At 42.1% G+C, this 26,943-nt stretch overlaps 2 protein-coding genes and 1 non-coding gene across 6 annotated transcripts; 2 read left to right on the top strand and 1 right to left on the bottom strand.

The window, feature by feature from the left end:
* LOC130708262 (collagen alpha-1(I) chain-like) lies at positions 1–13,002 on the top strand. Its single transcript, XM_057547145.1, has 2 exons — positions 1–708; positions 12,598–13,002. Exons 1-2 carry the CDS (start codon positions 1–3, stop codon positions 13,000–13,002), a joined length of 1,113 nt encoding a protein of 370 aa, XP_057403128.1.
* Positions 12,818–21,843, top strand: NPY1R (neuropeptide Y receptor Y1). 4 transcript variants are annotated; one of them, XM_057546989.1, is made up of 3 exons: positions 12,818–12,998; positions 19,117–19,966; positions 20,082–21,843. In XM_057546989.1, exons 2-3 carry the CDS (start codon positions 19,268–19,270, stop codon positions 20,532–20,534), a joined length of 1,152 nt encoding a protein of 383 aa, XP_057402972.1. In that variant the 5' UTR covers positions 12,818–12,998; positions 19,117–19,267; the 3' UTR covers positions 20,535–21,843. The 4 variants fall into 4 exon arrangements, with proteins under 4 accessions (XP_057402972.1, XP_007184192.2, XP_057402973.1 ...); XM_007184130.2 differs by lacking the exon at positions 12,818–12,998 and adding an exon at positions 13,446–13,595; XM_057546990.1 differs by lacking the exon at positions 12,818–12,998 and adding an exon at positions 14,210–14,290.
* A 3,101-nt stretch (positions 21,844–24,944) lies between these two features.
* Positions 24,945–25,051, bottom strand: LOC114238170 (U6 spliceosomal RNA). The gene has a single exon (XR_003623584.1). It is a non-coding gene; the product is annotated as a U6 spliceosomal RNA (small nuclear RNA).
* Between the last annotated feature and the right edge of the window lie 1,892 nt (positions 25,052–26,943).

The following is a 26,943-nucleotide window of genomic DNA, read 5'->3' as shown; positions in this document are numbered from 1 at the left end:
ATGTGTCCCCGGAGCGCAGACCGGGGCGCGCCGCCTCGGGGTCCCGGGCATCCGCGGGCGGCGGGGCAGGTGCTCGACGCCCCGGGACCCCAGCCCCGGTCGCCGCGGGCTCGCCCTCCCCGGAGGCTGCGTCCTCCCCGCCCCGGCTCCGGCGGGACCCCCGACACGCTCCTCCGGCTCAGCTCCGCGCGCCCACCCGGGGGGCTCCTGCGCCGCACGGGAGCCCCGCCGGGTCCCTCCGCTCTCCCTCCGCGCCCCGAAGTCGCCCGGACCCCGCTTCCAGCCCCGGCCCTCCCCGTACCTCGGGGCGCCCCGGCTCCCGGGATGGCGGCCGCTCGTGCGCCCGGCGGCGGCGGCGGGGACGGGGCAGGGGGCGCCCGGGCACACGACTGCTCCCCGAGCCCGCCCAGGGCGCCCCCTGCCTCCGCGTGGGCCGGGGAGAGGCGGCAGCCCCCGGCAGCCCGTCTCCCGGGCCGGGCCCGCCGAGGCCGCGCAGGGAAGTCGGGGTCCGCGGCCGGCGTGGGCGCCCGGGGAACGCCGCAAGGCCCAGGTTTTCTCTTTGTTCGAAAAATAATAATAAAAACCAAACCAAAGCAGCGCGCTGGTCTTTCTCGCACCTTCCGGAGGGCGGCGGGGAGGCGTCTGGGCGAGGGTCGGCCCGACCTGCGGGGACGCGGGGACGCGGGGTGGCGGAGGCGCTCGGGCGCAGTAGGCACGCGGTTCCGGCGGGCGCAGCGGGGACCAGGCGTGGGCGCGGGGCCCGGGAGGCTGGAGCCAGCCCACGCTTCCCCGCCTGCGCGTGGCAGCTGAAGAGGGCTGGGATGAAAAGAGTTGTCATAGGCTAAAAAGTCCCAGGCAAAGAGAACTTGTCCTCCTTTTCTGCTCAACGTGATTTCCATCCCCAGGGCGTCCAAATCTGTATCGCGCAGGTTTGCCTTATTTTTAGTTATTAGTTGTCAGGTGCTTAATGCTTTTCTCTCTCTCTGTGTGTGTGTGTGTGTGTGTGTGTGCGCGCGCGCGCGCGCGTGAGAGAGGGAGGCAGGGAGAGAGAAAAAAGAAGAGGCAAGAGAGATTGGGATGAAACCGTGCACAAGCCCCTGGGTCCCTGTCGTTTGAAGTAAAAGGCTTTAGTCTCTGGAGCCTCCCTTGAATCTCTAAAGGCTGCTCCAGAGTTAATGATTGGGAACGTGAACATGCAGAAACAAAGAATAGCTGTTGGGTGGAGAAACTGGTGACAATTCAGACCATAAACCAGCTACAGCAAAATCACCGAACTCCCAGTTTCCTGAAAGATACAGATAAAGGCCCCGCACACATTCCTCAGTTGTTTTTACAGGAAGCAGATCCCCAGATGAAAACTGCTGAGCACAAGCCCTTAGACTCTAGACCGGTTGAAACCAGAAGGTTGATGATGCTTGAAACTTCACCTTGATGTCAACCAATCCGAGAACTGTGCATGAGCGGATCACACACCCTGCCGCCCCCTCCTTCACACAGCCCTTAAAACCCCTTCCCCGAAAGCCATCGGGGAGTTGGAGTCTTCTGAGCGTGAGCTGCCTGTTGCCCTTGCTTGGAGCCTGCAGTAAACGCTGCACTTTCCTCCACCACAACCCAGTGTCAGTCGATTGGCTTTACTGCCCGCGGGCAAGTGAACCCAAGTTTGTTTGTGTAACAGGGAGAGGTCCGTATGTCTTTGACTATAGCCGAGACTGAGAAGGGGTGTTTTATTGTACACTTTAAAGCTAAAGACGGCTATGGGACAGTCACAGCACGGTGTGTGTGGTGAGGAGTGCAATCGTGTGGGACTAGCCCTCTCTAAACTGCAGAGGACTGTATCCCTTGGGAGTGACACTACTTGTAAATCTAATTTCTGGGGGCAGTAAATGCTAGCTGTTACCCCAGAAGCAAGAGAAAAAGTTCCTGTGGCCCTTTTCTGCTGAATTTTAGTATTTGATACTCAGGGCACCTGTATAGATTGTTGTTGTATCAGCCAGAGTCATCCAAGAGCTTTAAATACCCAAGTATATAAACTTCCTATTTCATTCATCGCTGTCTTAGCACAATAGGCATTCTGAGAAGGCCCATGGGGTTCTGCAGTGGGTGAAAGGAAAGATGGAAGTGTCAAGAAGCAGTGCCTGGGGAGAAAAGAAAGCTTGGTTCTTAGACTTTCTTAACTCCAGCATCTGTACAGTAAAACACCACACCTACCACATAAATTTCTACCCTCCCATACCATGTACAGTTACAATACATGCCTACTTCTAGGACATATTGGCTTTAAAACAACTTCCAAACGAACCCCATTGTGACTATTGTTTGGGAGAGGGAAATTTCCCCCTGTCCCCTCCCAGAGTTCTTGTGGCTGGACTAATAATAAAATGGACACAAGACAGATTAACAGGAGAAAAATAAACAAATTTTAATTCATATGCATGGAGGTCTCATAGAAATGAGACCTAAGAAGTGGCCAAAGCAAGCAGCTTTTACAGTTTTTAGACAAAGAAACAATAAATTTGTGAGGAATTGACAGAACAAGGGAATTTAGGCTTTGGGTGCTTAATTAGTAAGGAATCGCAACAGAGTTTGCGCTTGGGGTAGTAAGTAAAGAAGTAACACGCTTTGTTTATACAGGCTTCTCGGCCAAATTCCGGATCTCTGGTAGTGAGGGTGTCCTTCCACCTCCAGATGCAGGGACAGCCCCTTTCACATGGGAGATTTCTTTGCTGCCTTCAGAGAGACAGAAAGGAGGGTCAGAGTGTCCCTATTGCACTGGTCATTTCTTAAGTAACTTTAATTCGAAGTAACCAATATGCCATCATGGCATATTTTGGGGTGGCCCACCCTGAGCCCTAACACTCGCTTCCAAAAACAAATACAACTAGGCTATGCTACAAGCTTTTGTATATTAAAAATACAAGATGAATTGTAGTTTTTTCTTTTCCACCAATTTGGGGTTTTTCTTTCCATGATATGCATTTAGGTTTGAAGTAACTATCATTATCAGAGTAAAAATAAAAGACCACCATGTTTTTGAGATGAAGATTTTGGTTAACCCACCACTTCTCTTCTCACCACTCACACAACCATGCAGGCCTCAAAAGGGGAGTCAGAATTTCTTCTTTAAATACACGCTTGCTGTACATGGAGTGAGCACATTGTTAGGATTTTTTTTTTTTTTTGAAAAAATTGTCAAGTTGAAAAATTCCAACAATATGCTACATAAAGAAGAAAATACAAAGATAACTGTGCTTTTATCTTCAAATTTCCCAGGAGGGACTCAAGACTCATCATCACTCTTTATAGAACATAATAATTTTGTTTCTATTTGATGGAGTGACATTCAAACAGAGGAAGTACCACCACGGGAACAAAAATAGTAATGTCCACCTCTGCTCTATGTATTTTTCCCTCTCACTATTTGCAAAATGCTCATTTGGGAAATTAAGTTGGGTTTTATGTGTGTTACAAAATTAAACTGGCTATTTTCCAGTTCTCGTGGTTCTTTATCAGTTATGGAAGGAAGCATATCTATAAAGGTAAAACTTAAAATTGCTAGGTAACTCCTAAGACAAATTATTGAATAATAAAACACTCTCCAGACAATGCCTGGGGTAACATTTCTCTGAGGAATGTCTGTTGTTTTTATCAAAGTTATTGCTGCATTTTAATAACAGCTACCGTTTGTGGAGGCCAGTTACTAAAGTGCTTTGATGTAATCTCAAATGATATGTGATCTCGAATATTAGTTATAGTGGGAGTGAATAAACTAAAGAAAATATTATTTTCGTTGTTGTATTCTTTTCCTCTGAAGATTTTTGTTATATTCACGAAGAGTAAACATTTCTTTGTCCACTGTTTCTACCATGATAAATTTAAATCTTTAATTCTTAAAAGGTATGGAAAGGGCCATCTCTGTGTGTTACAAATATTTTTATGATGCTCATTGCTGCATTGATTTCTCTGGAATCATAATAATTTGTTATATAATCAATATTCAGGACTTAAAACAAGGAACTAACTTATAATTGTGAAATACAAGCAATTTTTTAAGTAACAGAAGATATTTTTTAAAAATAAGTTAACCTAAAGTATTTGCGTGCATAGAGTCATTTTTTCCAGGGAATTCAATCATAATTTTGAAGTGCTAAGGGAGAACTATAAACATTTCATTGCCTTCTTCTGACCAACACTGTGGTACTTAAGCAAAACTTTATCTTTCTCTTTGATGCCCTAATGATGAAAGCATTCACTATAAAGCAGTGACTGATTCCAGTTCTTTTTCTAAAGTAATTTTTTCATGTTAAAAATATATACACACTTATGTGTGATACCCACATATATAGTTATATAATCAAATATCACATACGTATTTGTATAATGGTAGTTTGTCAAAACACCTGGATTGCAGCCAGGTTTTATCCCAAATTAATGGTGTGGCTTTAGACAAAGCACTTGATCTTTTTAGTCCTTACTTTCTTTGTAAAACAAAATATTTTGACTAGCAGATCTGGAACCCCCTTTTAGCTCTGAAAACCTATGACTTTATGCCATTAACAAACACATATTACAGATATATGGGTAGAAAAATAACTTTTTTGGATCTTCAGAAAAATTTAATGGTGATAAACATTGTTTGTTTACCCTCCATATTAGGGGGAAGAAAAAGAAGAAAGAAATATTGTTGATAAAGTTTCCCATTATTAGTGTACATTCTCTTCCCTGCAGCTAGTAATAACTATATAATGATATTTAATTCATTCTTTTTAAAAGTTGTGGGTGTCTTAAAGCAAATCATTCTATATCTAATTACATTATTTAAAAATTTTATTACAAAATATATAAAGGAAGAGAACATGGATTCCTTGGAGACACAATATTCCATCAATCATACAAATTCATACATAGGTCATATATTCTTCCCTTCTGTAGGTTAAAACTCCAGACCAAAAGTGTTGATAAATATCACCTCAATATCATCTTAAAATAAATTTTCATTTCTTAGCTAATTTTTCAAGGTTAAAAAATTAAATCTAGTTATAAAGCTAAATATAGCTTTGCTATATTTAAGTGGAAACTAAAGGGAAACCGTTTATTTATTTATTTTTGGTATGTCAGTTTGTTTTTAATAGTCTTTAAAAAGGATGTTTAGAGAAATGTTCAAAGCATAAGTTCAGAATCAAAAGCGGATATGGTTGAATAATATGCTCTTTAAAACTGCATCTGTTACCATATTCTTACTCTTATGCTCATAGGTAATTCAGCTTTTAAAAGTATGTTATTCAGCAGGTAGAAAAATATATGAGACATATTCTCTACTAGACATTACATGCATTTTCAAAGGCAGTGAGGTCCATTACTCAAGCTTACACTGAATGGGGAAAGCAGAATTCAACACATAAGAAAATCCAAAATATAAGAATCAAGAGGAGTATAATAGTAATATGTATAAATATATACATGTGTTATGCATATGTATAAAAATAACAATAATCCATCACAGCTACAAATGCTAAAGATATTTTTTAATGTTTGAGATGAACAAATGGGTTTGATTTGTGATGTTTATAATTTATATAGTCCTATCTTATTTCTTGTTCTTCAATCCCTCAATAAACCTGTTTTCAGTATCTTATGATATGCCAGATATTATTCTAGGCTCTAAGCTTTAAGAGGTGAAAAAAAATAATCACTGGCTTCCAGAGATCCCAGTGTAGCTGTGCAAATACATAACTGACTGCAATATAGTGTGATAAATTCTGTGTTAGAAATAAACTCAGAGACTAGCAGGAATAAAAACAGGAATATAAATACAAACTCAGCCTGTGGGGTGATTTGGGGAGATGGAGAGATAGACATTAGAGAGGGCTTTGTAGTTGAGAAAATACTTGAACTGAAGTTTGAAGAATTGGTGAAGTTAAACCAGCAGACAGAGGGGATGGGCAAGTAAGAAGTGGGGGGAAAACATGAAGGTGATAGAGAGTAATATTCAGAGACCTGCAGGTAGTTCAGTTTGACTGAGGTCTGTGTGGGAATGGGTAGAGGATGCTACTGAAAAGGTTGGTTCACAAGGACATTGTTCGCACTTTTCTTGAAGGATCTGGAGAGCAACTAGATGATTTAAGCTGGGCGGTGACATCACTGGATGACCATGACAGCAGTTGGTGGCAGAGAGACCATTGAGTAGAGAATTAGCTAGAGCTTGATGGATATAAAAGAACACATTTGAGAGGTATTATGCTGTGAAATCAGTGGGAATGTGTGACCGATTCCCAACTCATCCAATGAATTTGAGACCAGTTGAATTTGAGGGTGTGAGAGAGGGAAATACTGGGATGATCCTCAGGTTCCGGCTTGAGGTGTAGAGATGATGACACTGGTTTGTATTGGGTCCTCCAGCTGTGAAGCACATTTGTCAAGGAAACCTGGGAGAGGTCCGCACTTTACATGGAGATTTAAGGTTACAAATGTACAAGCGTGTCAGTGATGGCAGAGGGTATGATTATGTTTGAAAGTGAAAAAAGGGAGAAGATTAAGAATGAGGTCTCTGGTAAACTTGGGAATTTCAGGGCTGATCAGGGAAGAGACAGGACCACGAAAGGCAGGACACACAAGTTTTATTTGGGTGGTCCTGGATAGGCTTGCATGACAGGGAAGTTTCTCCCAGAAAGAGACATTCCAGAGACAGTAGTATGAGCTACTATTCAGAAGGGGGATGGGACAAGGGAATCCCCGGGGAGGAGAAAACAGAGGGAGTCTTAGTGTCTAGGTGACACCACTCAGTGGCAAGGTGGGAAGACTTGGGTCAGAGAGCTCTGAAGGGCAACATCGGATAGGTGTCTTTTATGGCTACAGGATTTGTCTTATCCATGGTTAGCAGATGTTTGGTGCAGTTTCTCAGAGTGTATAAAGTAGGTAGGCTCTAAATAACTAAAAGTATATTTATTTGGACTGCATATAAAGCAATTAAATTTGTGAGAATTTGAGGTTGATGCAGTCTGGCATTTGTGTCCTGCCAGCTGTGAAGAAGTAAACAATATGGGGATCATTTTAGGCTAATACACAGGGGCCATCTCTGGCTGATTGATCATAACAGTATCCTAGGGAGCAAATCACCTAAGGAGGAGATGGAGACAGCAGATCCTTGGGAAGAAGACTGAGAAACAGCCAGTAAGGAAAGAAAACCATCTGAAATGTAGTTAGCGAAGTCAAAGGAAAAGACGATTCCAGGAGAGGATGGTCAAGAGAGTCAAATGCAACATAAAGAATTAAAGTCTGAATTGTATCCACTGGTTTAGTCATTGTTTTCCCTGGCAGAAGCAGGTTCCAGTGGGCCATATGAGAAGCAATGAGAGGACAGGAAATGTGCCTTATTCTTGGAGGAGCGACCAGGACAGAGAAGGCAGCTAGAGAAGCTATGACAAGGGTGACGGAGTTACAGTGAGGAAGGGCGAGCAATTTTGTCTTGTTGTTTTTGTTTTCAGTGTGGAGCCAAGAAAAATGAATTGTCAAATAAACAGGTATTTTTGTTATGTTATCGTTTTGTAAAAAACTCACGGACTCTATGCTCACGGATTGAGTGGGTCAGCACCTCAGGAGAGCACAACGGCGATGGCTTGTCTCTGTCACATGGCACTTGGGGCATCAGCTGGGAAAACTCAGTAAGCTGGTGCGACTCAGTGCCTGGAGACTGGGTCAGCTGGGCTGGAGGATCCATTGCCAAAATGAGGGACATGAAAGGGAATAAATACCTTATGGCTAATGGCATTATTTCATTCTTTTTTATGGCTGAGTAGTATTCCAGGGTATATATGTACCACATCTTCTTTATCCTTATATCTGTCTGTGAACATTTAGGTTGCTTCCATGTCTTGGTTATTGTAAATAGTGCTGCTATGACATTGGGGTGCCTGTATCTTTTGAAATTATGGTTTTCTCTGGATATATGCCCAGGAGTGGGATTGCAGGATCATGTGGTAGCTCTATTTTTGCAATGCAGATGGACCTAGAGATTATCATACTAAGTGAGGTAAGCCACACAGAGAAAGACAAATATCATATGATATCACTTATATGTGGAATCTAAAAAACAAAAAAAAGATACAACTGAACTTATTTACAAAACAGAAATTGGCCCACAGACACAGAAAACAAATTTATGGTTGCCAAAGGGGAAAGGGGGTTAGGGATAAATTAGGAGTTTGGGGTTAACACATGCATACTACTGTATGTAAAATAGATAAAACAGATAATCAATAAGGACCTACTATATAGCACAGGGAATGATACTCAATATTTTGTAATAACCTGTAAGGGAAAATATTCTGAAAACATATATATATATATATATATATGTGAATCACTTTGCTGTATACCTGAAACTAACATAACATTGTAAATCAACTATACTTCAGTAAAAAAAAAATACCCTATGGCTTTTCCTCCCTTCAGAAGGAAGGAGGAATCCACTGAGGCTGAGGGTATGAGGTGGGAGGCTGGGGAGAGGGGTGGCTATTTGAAATATCTTCTAAGAGGAAAGGAATTGGGAGTCACCCAAGCCTGAGAATTTCTGAGTGACATTTAAGGCTCAACTGAGGTTTTGAATTTGTAGTTGCAATAACCTGCACAGTTGAGTGATTTCCACCAACATACTATACTAGCAGAGAGTGGCAGCCAAGCAGTCTCTTAGGATGAGAAGGATCGGGTTATACCACAGACCATATTTGACTATATAACCTCTTTCTAGATTTATATGTATCTGGGGAAAGAAAAGCAACAGCTAGACCTTAAATAAAGGGATGAATAAGGGATAGTTACCTAAGCAAAGTGATACCCGGCAACACTTCTCACCACCTCTGTGCCCATCTGTCATATTATTTAGGTGCACATAAGGAATCTTTCTCCTGTCTTTGGGAAATATTGTCCCATCTCAGAATGGGAAATAGCTTTACATCATGGGGCCAAGTCTGATCTGCTGATGTTGAGATGGGGTCTGATGTCAAGCCTGAGATTTCAGGGTTGGGGTGGGGGGGAATGGAGGTGGGCAGGATGTTTGTCATGGATGAAGGAAGGTCAGTGGTGGCATTCATACTTGCCCTTCTCACCAGCTATGCCTACACCTAAGAAGGGAGTGATAATAATTATCATCAAAAATAATAATAGCAAAGTTCTTTCCATTATACCATGCAATAAATACATAACATGACACTTTCGTCAAATAACATTACACATTTGTTGAATGTCTAAAGGGTGTCAAACAGGATGAAATCTGCAGGAAAATGTTTGAATATTTACTAAGTAATTTTAAGATCCTGGTTGTATGGAATCTATTCTGACAGAGTTGCACAACAAAAGCTCTAAATTTGTAGCCTGTGTAACCAAATGAGAACTTTCTTGAAGTGCATTCCCATTTTAAATCAAGAGCGAATCCATAAATAGTATTTGGTGTCTTCAACACAAGGAAGATAATTGAATTGCCTATATACTTGTATACTAACATTTTAAGTAAATTAATTGTCACTTTTTTCTGCTAAGTTAATTCTCTCAAAAAGAGTTGAATAAAGTGATCGTGTTGACTATTTGATTGTACTAACCAATTTAGTCAAAGCTCTTTACCTACTGTATTTTATTGGTCCTAAGATGAGGACTTTTAAAAACACTTTAATTCTCTAACTTTAAGATTCATTTACAATTGACTGTATGTCATTGCTTTACTGGAAGGATTTTTTCTTTGTTGGTGGTCCATAAAATAACATTGCAACTTACATTCTACAGCATCATAGATTCAAAGAAATGCCATAGGTAAGTCACTGAAAGAAGGAAAAATTGGCACTTAATTAATTCCTAGAATAACATACTTCGTAGTAAGTTCTACCTTGATGGAATTTCCTCCTAATCAATATCAGCTACATTCTAGTTTTCACGTGTGTTAATGACTATCAGGGTTTTTTCTGAAAGATAATTTATGATAATTTTCATGAATCAAGGCCTAACAGCATTTCAGGAACTTTAACCCTTGCAGCAGAAATTCATCAGGAGACCAGTAAGGTAATTACAGCGGATAAATTCCAGCAGTAAATATAGTGATAAATAATTTTATCTAGCCAATTACTGAATCATGGAATTTAAAGGGCCAGACCATAAAGTTGTTCCATTTTTTATATGATAAAACTAAGATCTACAGAGATTTAAGGAGTAGATCCTATTCCTTTGTTTAAATGACAGAACAAACCTATTGCCCATCAGAACATGAGAATAAGTCATTAGTTTAATTCTCTGGCTGCTGTGAAATTTCAGAAGGAAATACACAAGATGCAAAAAAATTCTCTCTCTAGCAAAGGTGAGGTTTTATCTACCTTGAATCCCAAATAGAAAAGTATGCAACTGACTGTTCACTTAAGAGTAGAAAAGAAAAAGATCTTTAACACACATATTCTTTTAAACACGTCTTCTGAGGAATTCAGATTATTCTTTAACACATATTTTCTGAGCAACTCATGTTACTTTGTTTAGTTCAAATCTTCCATTAGATTACATTATACAAGGATCTTATGTTGTATTTGGTTATTATACTATGCTTAAGTTTCCTAGTTTACACATTGGAAAGAGTCTTTAGTAAATGATAGTCCTAGAGAATTGTATAAATTTGCTGTTTTTGTTCAGCATTTCAAAACTTCCCTTTGTATCACAAAATTTGACATAGAAAAAAAGTCTTTGAGAGCAATGATTTTTCAAAGATTGGTATTTGATATTAATGTCTCAAGAATACAACTTTAGGGACTTCCCTGGTGGTACAGTGGTTAAGAATCCATCTGCCAATGCAGGGGACACGAGTTCGATCCCTGGTCCGGGAAGATCCCACATGCCGCGGAGTAACTAAGCTCGTGCACCACAACTACTGAGCCTGCGCTCTAGAGTCCGCAAGCCACAAATACTGAGCCCGTGAGCCACAACTACTGAAGCCCATGCGCCTAGAGCCCGTGCTCTGCAACAAGAGAAGCCACCACAATGAGAAGCCCGCGCACCACAAGGAAAAGTAGCCCCCACTCGCCGCAACTAGAGGAAGTCCACGCACAGCAACGAAGACCCAACGCAGCCAAAAATAAATAAACTAATTTAAAAAAAGAATACAGTTTTATAAATTGGACTGGCGGGTACTTTATAAAAATTAATAAGATGACAAAATACAATGGCCACAGTAATTCAGGTATTCTTGCAGACATGCTTTTATTAGTATTTTTGGAAAACACAGAAAGGAAAGTGTCATTTAATGAGTCCAAATTATATTCTTAAATCCAAAATATTTGCTGATATAGCAAAAACGTTTACCTAAAAATGTATTCTTTTCAGAGAATTAAATTATTTCATTTGTAATTCTTGCAGCAGACTAAAAAGAGCCCAATTAGATGATGAAGACCTTGGGGTAAATTTGCTTCTATGAACAGAATGTGACTTAAGGGATAGAGTAAACAGAGAGTGAAGAGAAACTTAAATGAGTTATTGCTCTTTACATAACTGAAATTCCTAAATTATGTTTTATATTTTCATCCTGGGTTAAAAAAAAAAAAGAAAAAGGAAGAAAATATATGTGCCATTTTACTATTCCTTAATCACAGTGGGCTTTTTAAAAATATATGCTCATATATATTGTATAGTGCATTTATTACCTGATTGTGATATATCGATTCTTGGTCATAATCCCTTTCCAACTTTATAAAAATATACCTAATGACAAATATTTTAGAAACCTTTCCCGGTGGGGGGGAGGGGACAACAGAGATTGTGTACATCATTATTTGTATAAATGAATGAGTTAGAGTTTCTACTGAGCTTTAAATAGTATTTATTCAGTCTAATAACTAGAAAAATAAAACATTTTCAACGAAGTTCAAGTAAATCCATTTGTCTCAGAATTTTGTTCTGCTTTTAGTTTGAAGACAGATTGCGATCATGGTTGTTATGTAATGAAACTTGTAAGCATCTCCTAGGCAGTGTCCTGTATCTTTATTAGGAAGACTCTTTATTACTTGAAAGTTTGATTTGGAAGAAGTTGTATTCATCTACATCAGTAATCGCTCTGTGTGTGTGTGTGTGTGTGTGTGTTACACAACTTTGGCTTTTCGAAGTAGAGTAGAACTATGTAAAACACCTGAGGTTAGTGTATCAGCAATTAGCCTGAATCATCAGGCACCAGGATGGCTTTGCACCGTCAACGTGCTCTGTGTACATTCTGTTCTTTTATTCCTTCATATCGTTCTGCACGGTAGTAGATTAAGTACCGAGGAAATGGCACTGACTCTTTCTGACCCGCAAGAAAATGTTCCTCTCCTCGTGCTTCCCTGAAAGGAGCAGCTCGGTGCCGGGAACAAATCTGCCTCAACGCATTTTTCTAGCGGAGAGAAAGAAGGACTTAAAAAAAAAAAAAGCCCCTTCCATCTTATCGGAGACTCGCTCCTTTTGCTTCTTTGAGGTCTTCCCTTTGTTCACTGCTGAAAAGGAAAAACTTCTGGCTCCGGCGTGAGAAAGCTCCGGACGTCACAGAGAGGCTAGGCACGCACGAGCGGCGCAGTCGCGGTGGGCTTCGCGCCCCCTTCCCCGGAGCCGGGTTCCGCGCCGCCGCCCGCGCCGCCGGCTCAGCCTCCGCCGCGAGGTGGCACCGACCGCCAGCGACGGCGCGCGGGCGCGACCTCCGCCCGGCGCAGCGCCTCCCTCCCGGCCCCGCCGGGCGCCGAGCGCGCACCCCCGCCCCGCGCGCGCGGTCCAACAGCGCGCGCGGCTCCCGCGCTGCCCCCCGAGTCCCCGGGGAGGGGTGCGGGGGGCTGCGGCGCCGCCCGGGGGCTGTCACGTGGCCGGGACGAGGTGGAGCTCCGCTTCAAGGGCGGCTCTTCCCCTCCCCACCAACCTTTAGGCTTTGAGCCGGAGGAACGCCCGCGGGCTCTCGTTGCCGCTGCGCTCCCTTCCACGGCCGCGCTCCCCGCTTTGATCGTCAGCCGGCAGAGAGGGTAAGTTTCAGGAGTACCGCTTTGGAAGGACTGACTTTAGAGGAATCCGCCACTGGTGGGGTGAAGGATGGGAGAGGAAGAAAGGGCACGCGAGTCCCGAAACGAGCTCTGGGGAGCGGCGCGGGCGCAGGCAGCCTTCGGTTCGGTCCCCGCGCGGGCGGGTCGCGAGGTGCTCCAAGCCACCGGCCCCCCGGGACCGCCCCCGGTGCGGGGCCGACGCCGCTCTACGGGGTCCGAGTCCCCCTCCTCGGGCTCTGGGGAGACGTCGTCCTCCCTCCTTCGCTGCCTCTGGCATCTTTCCCGAGCCTCCGCGGCGCGGCAGCGCTGAGCTCTTGCGGAGGAACGCGCGGCTGGGACGGCCGGGGGAGGAGGGCTCGCGGGTCGGCCTTCGCCCTGCGCGCCGCACTTGTGCGCGCGGAGCGGCCCGGGGCCCCGGAGGGCGCCCCGCGCGCGGGCTGTGTCGAGCCCTGCCCCCCGGCGCTGGCCCCTCCAGCCTGGCTCGGCGTCCCCAGGAGGCATCGTACTGTCCCCTACTTCCGAGTTTCCATCGTCCAACTCTTCAGCTCCGTTGCACCGGTGGTGGTGGAGCGCGGCTGGGTAGGAGACTGTGGACGGACTGGAGAGGGGGGTGGCCTAAGAGTGGCCCGTTGGTCTCCAGGTAGATCGCAGAGAGGCGAATGTTTTAAGGACTGATGTTGGGCCAGAGTCAACTAAGTTTGGGCTGTGCTTGTTTGGTTCTGGTTGTTTTGGATGTTTTCTGCTTTGCCAGTCTCATCATTATGGGTAGAGACATCTGACAAATGGGTGGCAAGTGTGTGTGTATGGGGGGGGGCGGGCGGGGAGGGAGTATTAGGAATGAGGACAGTTGGGGGCAATTCACCTAGTTACACGATATGAAAAAGGTGGGCTCGTAAGCGTGCCGACAGGAATTTTGATTTAACACATCCCATTTCCTGAGTTCGGTAACTCAGGAAAAACCTAGGGGAGGGGAGGGGAGAGTGAGAAAGTGTGTCTTGACATTCCTTTTTTTTTTTTTTTTTTTTTTTTGTTAAAGAGTTCTCAGATTTGCCGTGCCCACCAGGACCCTATGGGAAAGCGTACCTTGTCGGGTGGCACACAGGCGGGGGGGCGGGGGGCGGTGGTTGGGTAGCACGGAGCTTGCCGGGCTCTGCCTGGAGCGGAGTCCCAGCAACAGCGGCTGTCAGTCCCAGGACTGCAGGCTGCTTCGCCGGTGAGAGCAGAAAGCTGTCGGCCGGGTTCCTCCCCCAGGACCAAAGACTGCGCGCTTTTCGGTGGGTGACTACTGCTTTATTAGTCTTTCCTTATTGTTTTAAGGCAGCTGTCAGTTGAGCAAGCCCTCCTGGAAGGGAAAGGAACAGAGAATTATGTAACTCATGTGAATAAACTAGCAGTAACTTTGGGAGGACGCGTGTAGCAAGGCTGACATTTCTTTTCCAAAAACAAGAGAGAAAAGCAGCCAGTTCTGAGTATATGACAAAATTTATCTGCAGCAGGTTATGACCAGAGAGCTGTATTCTCAGGCAGTTAACAGCCCTAAGAACAGCAAGCAGTAAAGGCCAGCATTCTAATTGGAATGGAGAAGCAAATTTCCCTTTGGAAGGGGGCTCATTTGCCAGCTGGATGTATGTAGTGTCTCTGTTTTGTCTCTAAAGGCACAAGGCAGCTATAGTGAGATGCAACAACCTTTCATTTTTTGCAGCGTCTGTAGTTGCATACCTTACCTTAGAAATATATATTGGAATAGTAAATATCAAATCATTTTCCTTGTCAAAGATGACGTATGTAAATTCTTTCTCAATATTATTTTCTGACAATTATTCATCCTTGAGATTATACTAAGGTAGGCTGGAAATACACATTTTATCCAATGCAGAACTGTTTTACCCAACTGGAATGACATGCACTTAGCAAAGGAGTCTGATTTCAAATACATTAAAAAAATGTAAAGTTTGCATTTTCTGTATAGCTAACTTCTACTTAATAAGAAAACTGCTATTTGTCACAGGATATGTCTAGCAAATATAATTTCAAAGGGATCAGAGTAGAGTTTCAGTATATTTAACCTAAATTCATCTGCAAGAAAACTTTGTAGCCCATAAATTGTAATAATTTAATAAGTGTTTGCATTAAGTCCCATATGCAGTGAATTTTGTCAAAGTCAGTTGGTAGATATCAACTTTCTATCTTTCTTCCTTTTCACTGCAAACATCTTGGTCTGTGCCTCCATTATCTCTCACCTGGATTATTGCACTAGCCTCTAAATGAATCTCCCTACTTCTCTCTCCTGTCTTAAGTCCTTGCAAACAACAGCTAGAGCAATAATTTTAAAACAAGTCATAGAACTTCATGCCTTTACCAAAGACTCTCCAGGGAGTCCTCGTCTTTCTCAGAGAAAAAGTCAAAGACTGTCCCACGGAGTAAGGCCCTGCAGAGTCTGTTTCTCCCCTGCTTACCCTCCCAGCTACTTCGCTATAGTCTCTCCCTCATTTATTTCGCTTTTCATCTGTTCAGCACACCAAGCACACTCCAGTCGTAAAGATTTCATATTTGCTGTTTCCACAGGGGGTGCATCCCTGAGGCATGTGCTTGGCTTCCTTCCTCGCTGTCAGGTCTTAACTCACATGCCATCTTCTCCGGCAGTCAGAGGCCTTCCCGCCCCTCGTAACAGCTGCCCTCCCAACAATCCCAGGTCCCCTTCCTTGCTTTATTTTTCTCCAGAGCACTTACTACTGTCTTGTGTCCTGTCTCTTTTACTGATTTATTTTTTCTTGTCTGCTTCTGCACACAAGACTAGAAACTCAATGGGAACCTCACTGTTGTCTCCACTAAAACCCTGCCTGACACAAAATAGTGTTCAATAAATATTTATTGGATGAATGAATTCTCTTTCAGAAACAATTCCTTTTTTTTTCTTTTTTTTTGCACAAAGTGGAACATTCCCTCCCCCCCCCCCCCACCGCACACCATGTACCTGACCTAGTAAAATGGCTCTTATAATTAACCTCCATTTTGCACGTCAAAGGACGATGATAGTGTGGACAAGAATGTCCCCTGCCGCCTGCCGTATCAGTAAACAAAGGATGTTGTGGGCATCAAGCCATCAGCCCCTGCAGTCACCCTGGACGGTGCACCTGAGGGGATTCTGGATGGGAAAGAACAGGATACTGGCTCCAGATAATATTTCAATGAGCCCAGACTCTTGTATCTTCCCATACATAGAAAAGTGCTAAATTCATTAACTTGAGACGTCTGGTTTTCTTTAATTAACAGCAATCTTTTGACTTTCCAGCTACCTGCCTTTTCTTGCAAAAACTCCTGTATATCCTGGCTGCTCCCCAACCTCTTCCGAGACGTCCCTCAGAGCATCTGAGAGCTGCCTCCTGGGCTTGAGTCCTCAGCGAGTCCGCCGAAGGAAACATAACTCGCAACTTTTAGATTGTGGGTTTTTTTCGGTCGACAGCAGAATTCAGCTATTGATGTTAATATCAATCACACAAGAACCTATTATTCCATCTGTGCACCTACTGTATCATCAACACATTTTTATTCTAAATCTAATATTTGCAAAGTAGTATGAAATATACATAGTACCTACCTTCAAGAGGTAATATTACAGCTGTGAAGAGCCAATTAAGTATCCAAGGGACTAAATGGTGCTTTGAAAGATGAGTAGAATTTGGATGCGGGATGAGGAGTTGCAGAGGCGAAGATGCAGAAGCTAAAACGGGCCAGGGCACTTGGTGACTGTGAAGGGACCTGCCCGCCTGGTACAGAACATGCCCCGTGGGGTTGTTAGACCGGGAGTGTAAGGCAGAGTAGCGATCTTCAAGTGTCAGGTCCAGGAGGCTCAGTGGTCCCTACCTTGTGTGTCTCACCTGGCTCTGTGTGCAGACGGGGAGCCATGGGTAGGGAGTTAGAAGATGCATTTTCCTGTCATGCTAGTTCTACTAATGAAGAAAAACTCAGACAACTGCGCAGTGACGTTATTAAATATCTTGCCAGCAACCTGACTAGGATGTATGATGCGAAATTTTCTTGAATTCTTGAGTGCGAAATTTCCAAAGAATTTTTAGATTAGCACTTGCTTGCTCCAGGTTTGTTCTCAGACGCTGAGAGACACAGATATTCTCTCTCTTTGGTATTCTTGAGAGAAAAGTGTGTTACCAGGGAGGTTCAGGAGTCTTTCCAGGCTGTTGACAAGAAGAGGGGAGAACGTTTCTATAACGTTCCCACTTGATACCTTTCCTAGTCCCGATGCTTTCATTCTCACTAAGTGGTAGCAACCTTTCTTTTTATTCTTCAGTTTTATAAGTTGTAGTTTTATAATAAAAAACACCCCATATTCTAGAAAGCAAAAGCACCCAAGGAAAGGTTCAATAGTGGCATCTCTTAAAAGGCAAAAGCATATTTTGTTCATTAAAGTTCTTGTCTCCTTTTCAATGGAAGTAATTCTGCATGATTTTCTTTATCGTTCTCACAGAAGAAAGAAATGCAATTCTGTTTCTTTTTTTTTTTTTAAAGCATTTTTTTTTTTAATAGCTACTTTATTTATTTTATTTATTTATTTATTTTTGGCTGTGTTGGGTCTCCGGTTCGCGCGAGGGCCTTCTCTAGCTGCGGCAAGCGGGGGCCACCCTTCATCGCGGCGCGGGGACCGCTCTTCATCGCGGTGCGCGGGCCTCTCACTATCGCGGTGCGCGGGCCTTTCACTATCGCGGCCCCTCCCTTTGCGGGGCACAGGCTCCAGACGCGCAGGCTCAGCAGCTGTGGCTCACGGGCCCAGCTGCTCCGCGGCATATGGGATCCTCCCAGACCAGGGCTCGAACCCGTGTCCCCCGCATTAGCAGGCAGACTCCCAACCACTGCGCCACCAGGGAAGCCCGCAATTCTGTTTCTTAACGCAGGCACAATGGCCTGTTAATTAACATAAGAAACCCCATCTCATATATTTACTTAATAACGTAAGGGAAATCAGAGATTTTTTTTTTAAAGGAGCTTTTAAGCTCTACAGGACTGTTGTCTGTGATTTGTTTTGTTGGTAAGAAAAGAGTATTCCTATCACAAAATGCTGTGAAAGATCAAAAGTACGACTGAAACTTAGATCCCTGGAGTGTATCTGTATATAGTCTAGTGGGGAGGGAGGATATTTACTTGAAGAAAACCTTAGAAATCCTTTGAAAGCTTCTGACATGTTAATAATATTATAGAATCTTAAAGTCAGAAAGAGCTTCAGAGTTACCCAGTTGAATCTCCTACACAACGTGAGAACTTCCCCAAGCCTTTCGAGTAGTACTTACAAACTGTTGCCTGTGGAGAACTTGCTGGTTTACAGGCAGTTCATTCCATTTGATTAAACTTTTGTTCCTCATAATGATGTGAAATATTTTTAATGTAATCCACTTCCCTTGGTCCTACTTCTAACTTGAGTGGACATAAGATTCTGAGCCACAAGTCAGGGACCACATGCTACCCATTCCAATGTGAGAAGATGTTTGTACCGTTCCTAGTGAGTCTTTTCTGGATTAAACATCTTCTTTTCCTTCAGCAGTCCTTCACAGGACAAAGTTTCTTGATGTTTCACTGTATCGATCATCTCCTTAAAGTCCTTGCGCCAAATAGTCTGCCTTAAAAAGCAGTTCAGTGTTGGTGGGGCTATTACTACAACTTGATAAATTCTTTCTTTTTTATAGTAAGAGGAAGAATTAGGTAAAATTTTTTTTGTTTTCTTTTGTTGGTGTCATATCTTTTTCATATGTTTTAATCTGTGCATTGTTTTTTTTTATACCTTCATATTCCTACAGTGTTTACGAATGTACTGACGGTCATTTATGTAAGACTTTGGGCATGAGATTTATACACACCTTACTAATGTACAGACCACTGCATTTTGCTGAAACTCAATGTGAAAGCACATCAAGTTAAAAGTATTACTAAAGTTTTTTTCTAATTGTTTGCACTCTTTCTACTATTTAAAAAAAGATGTATATATAGAATACATTTTATTTCAGTGTCTTCACTTTAAACAGTACTGAGTCAGAATTCGTTTTGACTACCCTCAATAAAATTAGTAATGCAATTGGTCATTTTCTCTTTACAGGTTGTTCAGTTCAAGGGAATGAAGAATTCAGAATAATTTTGAGAAATGGATTCCAATATGGAGAATAAAAATAAGTTGAGTCTTTGACCTGCTTTGAGGAAACATATTGTCCATTTGTCTAAAGTCATCTGTAATAGCCAAACCAGTGAAAATGAATTCAACGTTATTTTCCCAGGTAGAAAATCATTCAATCTATTATAATTTTTCAGAGAAGAATTCCCAGTTTTTGGCTTTTGAAAATGACGATTGTCGTCTGCCCTTGGCCATGATATTCACGTTAGCTCTTGCTTATGGAGCTGTGATCATTCTTGGGGTCTCTGGAAACCTGGCCTTGATCATCATCATCTTGAAACAAAAGGAGTTGAGAAATGTCACCAACATCCTGATTGTGAACCTTTCCTTCTCAGACTTGCTTGTTGCTATCATGTGTCTCCCCTTCACGTTTGTCTACACGTTGATGGACCACTGGGTTTTTGGTGAGGCAATGTGCAAGCTGAACCCGTTTGTGCAGTGTGTTTCCATCACTGTGTCCATCTTCTCTCTGGTCCTCATTGCCGTGGAACGGCATCAGCTGATCATCAATCCACGGGGCTGGAGACCAAGTAATAGACATGCTTATGTAGGCATTGCTGTCATCTGGGTCCTTGCTTTGGCTTCTTCTCTGCCCTTCCTGATCTACCAAGTATTGACGGATGAACCGTTCCAAAATGTGACCCTTGATGCGTTCAAGGACAAGTACGTCTGCTTTGATAAATTTCCATCAGACTCTCACCGGTTGTCTTACACCACTCTCCTCTTGGTGCTGCAGTATTTTGGCCCACTCTGTTTTATATTTATTTGCTACTTCAAGGTAAGAAAACTTCCCCACCCCCCGCCGCCACCATTTCCATTTTTACCTTCTTTCTCCAAGAGTCCTCATTCAATGAGTGATTCTATTTGAACTCTTTATTTTTTTCCTCCCATAGATATATATACGCTTAAAAAGAAGAAACAACATGATGGACAAGATGAGAGACAATAAGTACAGGTCCAGCGAAACCAAAAGAATCAACATCATGCTGTTGTCCATTGTGGTGGCGTTTGCGGTCTGCTGGCTGCCGCTCACCATCTTCAACACTGTGTTCGACTGGAATCATCAGATCATTGCTACGTGCAACCATAATCTGTTATTCCTGCTCTGCCACCTCACAGCCATGATCTCCACCTGTGTCAACCCCATATTTTACGGCTTCCTGAACAAAAACTTCCAGAGAGACCTGCAGTTCTTCTTTAACTTCTGTGATTTCCGGTCTCAGGATGACGACTACGAGACCATCGCCATGTCCACCGTGCACACGGATGTTTCCAAGACGTCTCTGAAGCAGCCAAGCCCAGTCACGCTTAAAAAGATCCACACTGATGATACTGAAAAAATCTGAACCTGCCATAGCATTTGGTCCCTGGTGACATCTGTTTAAAACCAAGCACAACCTGCAACAGACTTTAATTCCCTGTTCTCCCAAGGAATAGGGTTGAAATCACTGAAGAAAGATCAAGATTTTCTTGTCTTGCTTTTTACTGCTTCTGTAGTAGCTGTCATAATTATATTTGGAACAAAACCTGTGGGCTTTGGAATCTTCTGGCGATAGTTTTGACCAGACATCTTTGAAGTGCTTTTTTGTAAACTTATGCATAGAATAGAAAGGCTTTTATATTGTATTTATTAGAAGGAAATTTCTTGAAAGGATTACTGTTCACTGACTTTAGAAGCACTACACCTGATGCTCTCGCTTGATTGGGCCATCCTTGTTCGATGAGATTGTCAGTAGATTGGGCAGTCCCGTGTAAGGTTAGGCATCAAGCTTCAGCCTGTTGCAGAGGTGATGGCATGCAAAAGCAGCATTCAGGGTGTGAGCTAGAAGAGAGTCTGTGTCCTGTATGCCTCGTCTGAAGTCATTCAAAAGTGATTTGCATTTTTTTGAAATTTTAAGACAGGAGTTCATTTGCTCCTAATTGATTATCACGTAAGATAAAAAATACATTTAAAAATACTTCTCAGCTGTGAATATCTTGGGGAATTGGGCCACCCACAAGGATTAAGTGGGACAGCAGTTCCCTAACTTTAAAACTATTTTGGTACCTGACAACCAAATGATTTCAGAGTAGTTAGTTTAACAAGTAAATTAGTATTGTTTCATATGGTTGGATTATATTTATTTGAATTGATGGTCAAGAGGCTTTCCATTCTTCACAGACTGTTCAGTGTTTGTCAAGCTTCCTAGCATAAATATACACATAATTCAAAGGCATTTATTTCCAGCTAACAATATATATAACCACAAAGTGTATTTTCTATACATCAGTGCCTGTATACTAACTCATTTTTAACTTTCAATGTCCATCTTTCAAAGGACACCAAGGTACAATGTTGAAAGAATGTCCACCCTGGGTAGCAGGGGTAAATACAGGAAAATTGAGGACACTTCACCTAGCTCATGTTAACTTGTTTGAACTGTGTGCCTGTGGAATCTTACCAATCATGCACTATGTACTGAGGGGTTGTGTCATGTTAATATACTTCATTTCATGTACCCTGTAATCATGATTGAGCCTCAGAATCATTGGGAGGGAAGATATTTTAAAGAACAAGACATATCTTTGATGTATTATACAGACATAGTATTAAATGTGTTTGATTTTAGAAGGGCAGACATTTTCTTTATTAAAATTGTTTCTGCTTTTCCTGAATAGTCTCTTTTGTGACTCTCTTTAGCTTCTTTTATTTATTCTTTTCCTTTTTTAGCCCCTTGTCCTCCCTCCCATGAAGTTCTGCAGCATCCTCTGTCTGTTTGCTGATGAAGCATTTTCTACCTTGTGGTATAACCCTTGATGGTCCAGCCTCTCTCCTTGGCTTCCTGAAGCTTCATGAAGGCAGAGACTGTTTTACATGATTCTGTGTCCCAGTGCATTTAGCAAAGTGCCAAGTACCTAGAAGGTTTTTAAAAAAAAATGTTTTTTAAACAATTGAATGAATACATAATGACACAAATCCTTCCCTCTCATTATTGATCGTACTGACTTTACATTCTGAAATTTTCTTGGACTCCTCCTCCTAAGTTCATCTTTAGCAAAGAGGTGTTTTCTCTTTTATTATGTCACTCTCCTTTCTAAACTAAGCAAAATGACATTTTAGATTTTAGAAACTTACACGATTTGTCTTGTAAGACAAGTATTAGTCTTTTGCATTGAATGTTAATATGAGTTCAAATTATAGCCTAAGAATGACTTTTAGTTAACAAAGGAAAAAAATTCTAAAACCAACCTTTAATGCGTATTGGAAAATGTCATCGTCTTTCCTTACCAAAACCTGGAATTTGAAACTACCTGGTGTTTTCTGCTTTGGGGGATGAATGGGAGATTTAGTCTTTCTCTACTTAGGTGCTATGGAAACAAACTGCTGTTTGAGAACAGCCTGAAAATGCAGGTGCATTCTTGTTAGCACATTTGCTGAGATACCATTTCCAAAATCTTCATTTAGCCATGTAGGCTGCTGATTCCTTAGCTTTTCATAAATAATGACCTGAATACCAAATTCTTCTCTTTTATCCAAAGATGTCGATGAACTAGTAGTAAAGTCTAGGGTCGACCACAGATCCACTGTGATTCAAGAAGAAATAAACATGCATGTTAAATACAAACAAACCAGGACTTCCCTGGTGGTGCAGTGGTTAAGAATCCACCTGCCAATGCAGGGGACACGGGCTCGATCCCTGGTCAGGGAAGATCCTACATGGCGCAGAGCAGCTAAGCCCCTGCACAACTACTGAGCCTGTGCTCTAGAGCCAACGAGACACAACTACTGAGCCCGTGTGCCTAGAGCCCGTGCTCCGCAACAAGAGAAACCACCGCAATGAGAAGCCCACGCATCGCAAGGAAGAGTAGTCCCCGCTCACCGCAACTAGAGAAAGCCCGCGTGCAGCAATGAAGACCCAAAGCAGCCAAAAATAAATAAATAAATAAATTTATAAAAAAATAAATGAATACAAACAAACCATTGGGTTTTCTTTAGAATAAAAATCAATTGTTGGCTTAGTACAAGAGCATAATTATAATGTAGCTTATATAAATTTAGAAGAAAATAATAGCCAGCATTTTAAAACACTTACCTGTGCAAGTACTATGTCAAGGGCTTAAGTACCTGGGAAGATGCATGACTGATGTGACCACGTTAGAGAAGAGACAACCGAAGCTCAAGTTGAAAAATTTGAGCCCTTCCCTGTGTAGCAGGTGCAGCAGGAACAAAACCAAGTTCTGGCCAGTGACGCCAAGCCCATCAGCGTGCTGAACCTATGATAGAGTTTTAGGAGATCATTTCTTTTTCTTTCCTTACACGTGACATTATTAGGACATAATACCATTCACCTTCTTTCTGATTTTAGCTGCAGAAAAGACTGACGTGGAAGAGTGGAGGGAAAATGGCCGTGATGATTACAAGAATTCCCTTTTCAGATAATTCTACTTAAAATAGTATTTGATTATTCATACCACCTTTCTTTCTTTACTGTTAACTGGATATTCTCATCCACAAATTTCCAAGGATATATACATGCACATTATACTATACCTTCAAAATTTCCAAGGATATATACATGCATATTATATTCCACAAATATTCCACGGATATATACATGCACATTATACTATACCTTCAAAATTTGACAGCCAAGTAAATGTGTATTTTGACAAAGTATTCCTCCACAACAGTGAAAGTGGTGGAAAGAGGCCAACTTAAGCTGGAGTTCCAGGATAACTCTGGCCTTGTTCAGAGAGTTCCTGGGCACTACTAGGTCTTTCCTCACAGCTGAGATTGCTTTCTCAGCAATCAGGGATTCTTCTGGAATGTAGTTTCTCAGTGACCATGAATTCTTTCATAGTCTCCCTATTTTCTTTGTCTACTTATCCCCGTGGGCCATCAAACAACATGTCAGACTTAAGAGTTGGAGCCTATGAGAAGGAGAGCATAGCTTTCTAGGGCAAATGAGTAAGATTTCTCAAATTTCTTTCATTTAGTGATTCCTCTAGTAATATATTTGTGTGTGTGTACATGCAACACATTGTATGGATGTGAATACATATATATTTTTAAACATATAATTCTACAATGGGTTTATTTCATTGCTATTATTTCCAATCAAAATTATCACATACTTAGCACTTATCACAAATTACCCTATAGAGTACAGCTAATGCTTTCCTCACGTTTCAGAAGAGGAAACCGAGGCACAGAGATGTTATGGAAACCATCCAATGTCTCTCAGCTGGTAAATGACAGCCAGGATTCAAATCCAGGCAATTTGGCTTCTGACGATGAGCCTTTGACATACACTGAGAACGTTTCCCATATGCCAGATTCTGCCTGATTCCCCCACCTCTGTGTCCCTATCTTTTTTTAAAATTAATTTTTGTTGGAGTGTAGTTGCTTTACAATATTGTGTTGGTTTATACTGTACAGCAAAGTGAATCAGCTAAACATATACATATACGTATATCCCCTCTTTTTTGGATTTCCTTCCCATTTAGGTCACCAGAGAGCATTGAGTAGAGTTCCCTGTGCTGTACAGTAGGTTCTCATTAGTTATCTATTTTAGACATAGTATCAATAGTATCCTTATGTCAATCCCCATCTCCCAATTCAACCCACACCCCCCCCCTTCCCCCTTGGTATCCATACGTTTGTTCTCTACCTCTGTGTCTCTATTTCTGCTTTGTAAGTAAGATCGTCTATACCAAGCTTTTCAGATTTCACATATATGCATTAATATATGATACTTGTTTTTCTCTGACTTACTAAAAATATGGAATATTTCACGATTTTGCGTGTCATCCTTGCACACGGGCCATGCTAATCTTCTCTGTATCGTTCCAATTTTAGTATATGTGCTGCCCAAGCAACCACCCTATCTTTTTGTTATTGGATCATTGTTAACCTTTATCTGTAGTGCAGGCCTGCCCTAATCCTAAACAACCTCAGAAAGGTAAAATATAGATATTTTCAAAGCTGTCCTCTAAGAGCTAACACAGATTCCTAATCATGGTGATTCAGTCCCAGTTGCAGAGTTGAGACACAGATCTGTCCCACGCAAGGGTTATCAGTACAAATCTGCTTTCCCTTTCTCCAGGTCTTGATCTCTTCTGCCCTCCTGGTTTATACACCCCTACTCTTTCTAGTCTCCCAGCCAATGCCTGAGTCATCTTCCAGGACTATTTTCCCAATCAATAGGTAGGGCTGAAACCTGACTAATTTCTGCCAGCCATCTTCCTTGCCTCCTGGAGCATCATGAGTGCTTTCTTAGGGTAAGGACTGTGCCTACCTGACTCCTAATTTTTGAATCCTGCCTGGGAGAGAACATGAAGGACCATCAATTAAAATTGTTGACCAAGGGTGAACAGTATTTCATTAAACCAAAAAACATACTGAAGCAAAGTTTTTTGATGGAATTACACAACTACCCCTTCACTTAGCAGCATTACATTTTGAACTGTGGTTTTTGACATAGTTTTAAAGCAAAAACAGCTATATTTTATTACAGGACTACCTTTGTCAAAAGCAGCCTTGCTTAAGGTTCTGTTTGCTTTGGCATCAGGAATGAAAACTATGAGGGTCACCTGGATTTCTGGCCAATGTTTTCCTTTACTGTTTTATTGAGATATAATTGACATACCATAAAATTCACTTTTTAGAAGTGTTTTCAACTAACTCTGGCCCCAAATTGGAGAGACAAGCAGATACAGAGACTCACAACTTACTGGAGGAGAAGCTTCCACGGGAATCAGTGCTGGGGCAGAAAACCTTGAACTCTAATAGGTGAATTGGCGGAGGCTTAGAGTGCACAAGTGTGAGAGTTAAAAACTCCAAGGGAACCAGTCATGGGTGAGGGGCGGGGCACACTTTATGTTTCTTACCTTCAGGAGCTTGACCGCATTTCCACTGTGAATACTGGAAAAAAATCCTCTTGTGCTTCTGGCAGGAGGAGGGGAAAAGGAACCATTTTAAAATATGCCAGAACATTCTGTGCTTCATAATAAGGCCTGCCCTTGAGGGGAATTATTTTATCAGAGCCTAACCTGCTGGATTTTTATCAGCGTCTAACTGGCCTGGGGGAAGGAAAATACCCAACTGCAGCTACCTCTAGCCTTCCATATTAGAGAAGGGAAATACCCTTCTCTACCCTCCAGCCAAATGTAAGCACCCTACCCCTCCTAAGGGGGGAGAACAAACTGAGAAGCACTTGCAAAGTTCACTGTTCAGAGACTCACTCAAAGACTGAGACCTAACCTTAGGACTGTAGAATACATCCTCTTCACCCACACTTTACCACTACGTCACTAAAGACCTATTTAACACAGTTCCTTTTACCCATCACATCCAGCTATTAAGAAAAAATTACAAAGCATACTCAATCAAAAAAACACAGCTTGAAGAGACAGGGCAAGCAACAGAACCAGACTCAGACGTGGCAAGAATATTGGTATTGTTAGACTGGCAATCCAAAATAACTATGATGAATATGCTAAGGGCTCTAATGAATAAAATAGACATCATGCAAGAACAGATAGACTATGTAAGCAGAGAGATGGAAATTATAAGAAAGAGTGAAAAAGAAATGCCAGAGATCAACAACTCTGTAACAGAAATGAAGAATGCCTTTAAAGGGCTCATTAGTAGACTGGACACAGCTTACCAAAGCATCTCTGAGCTTGAGGGTATGTCAATAGAAATGTCTAAAATTGAAAAACAAAGAGAAAAAAATACTGAAAACAAAACAAAACAAAAAAAACAGAACAGAA

This window comes from Balaenoptera acutorostrata, chromosome 5 (assembly GCF_949987535.1).
Source record: "Balaenoptera acutorostrata chromosome 5, mBalAcu1.1, whole genome shotgun sequence".
Taxonomy (NCBI): domain Eukaryota; kingdom Metazoa; phylum Chordata; class Mammalia; order Artiodactyla; family Balaenopteridae; genus Balaenoptera; species Balaenoptera acutorostrata.
This window is presented reverse-complemented; position numbering and strand designations above follow the sequence as displayed.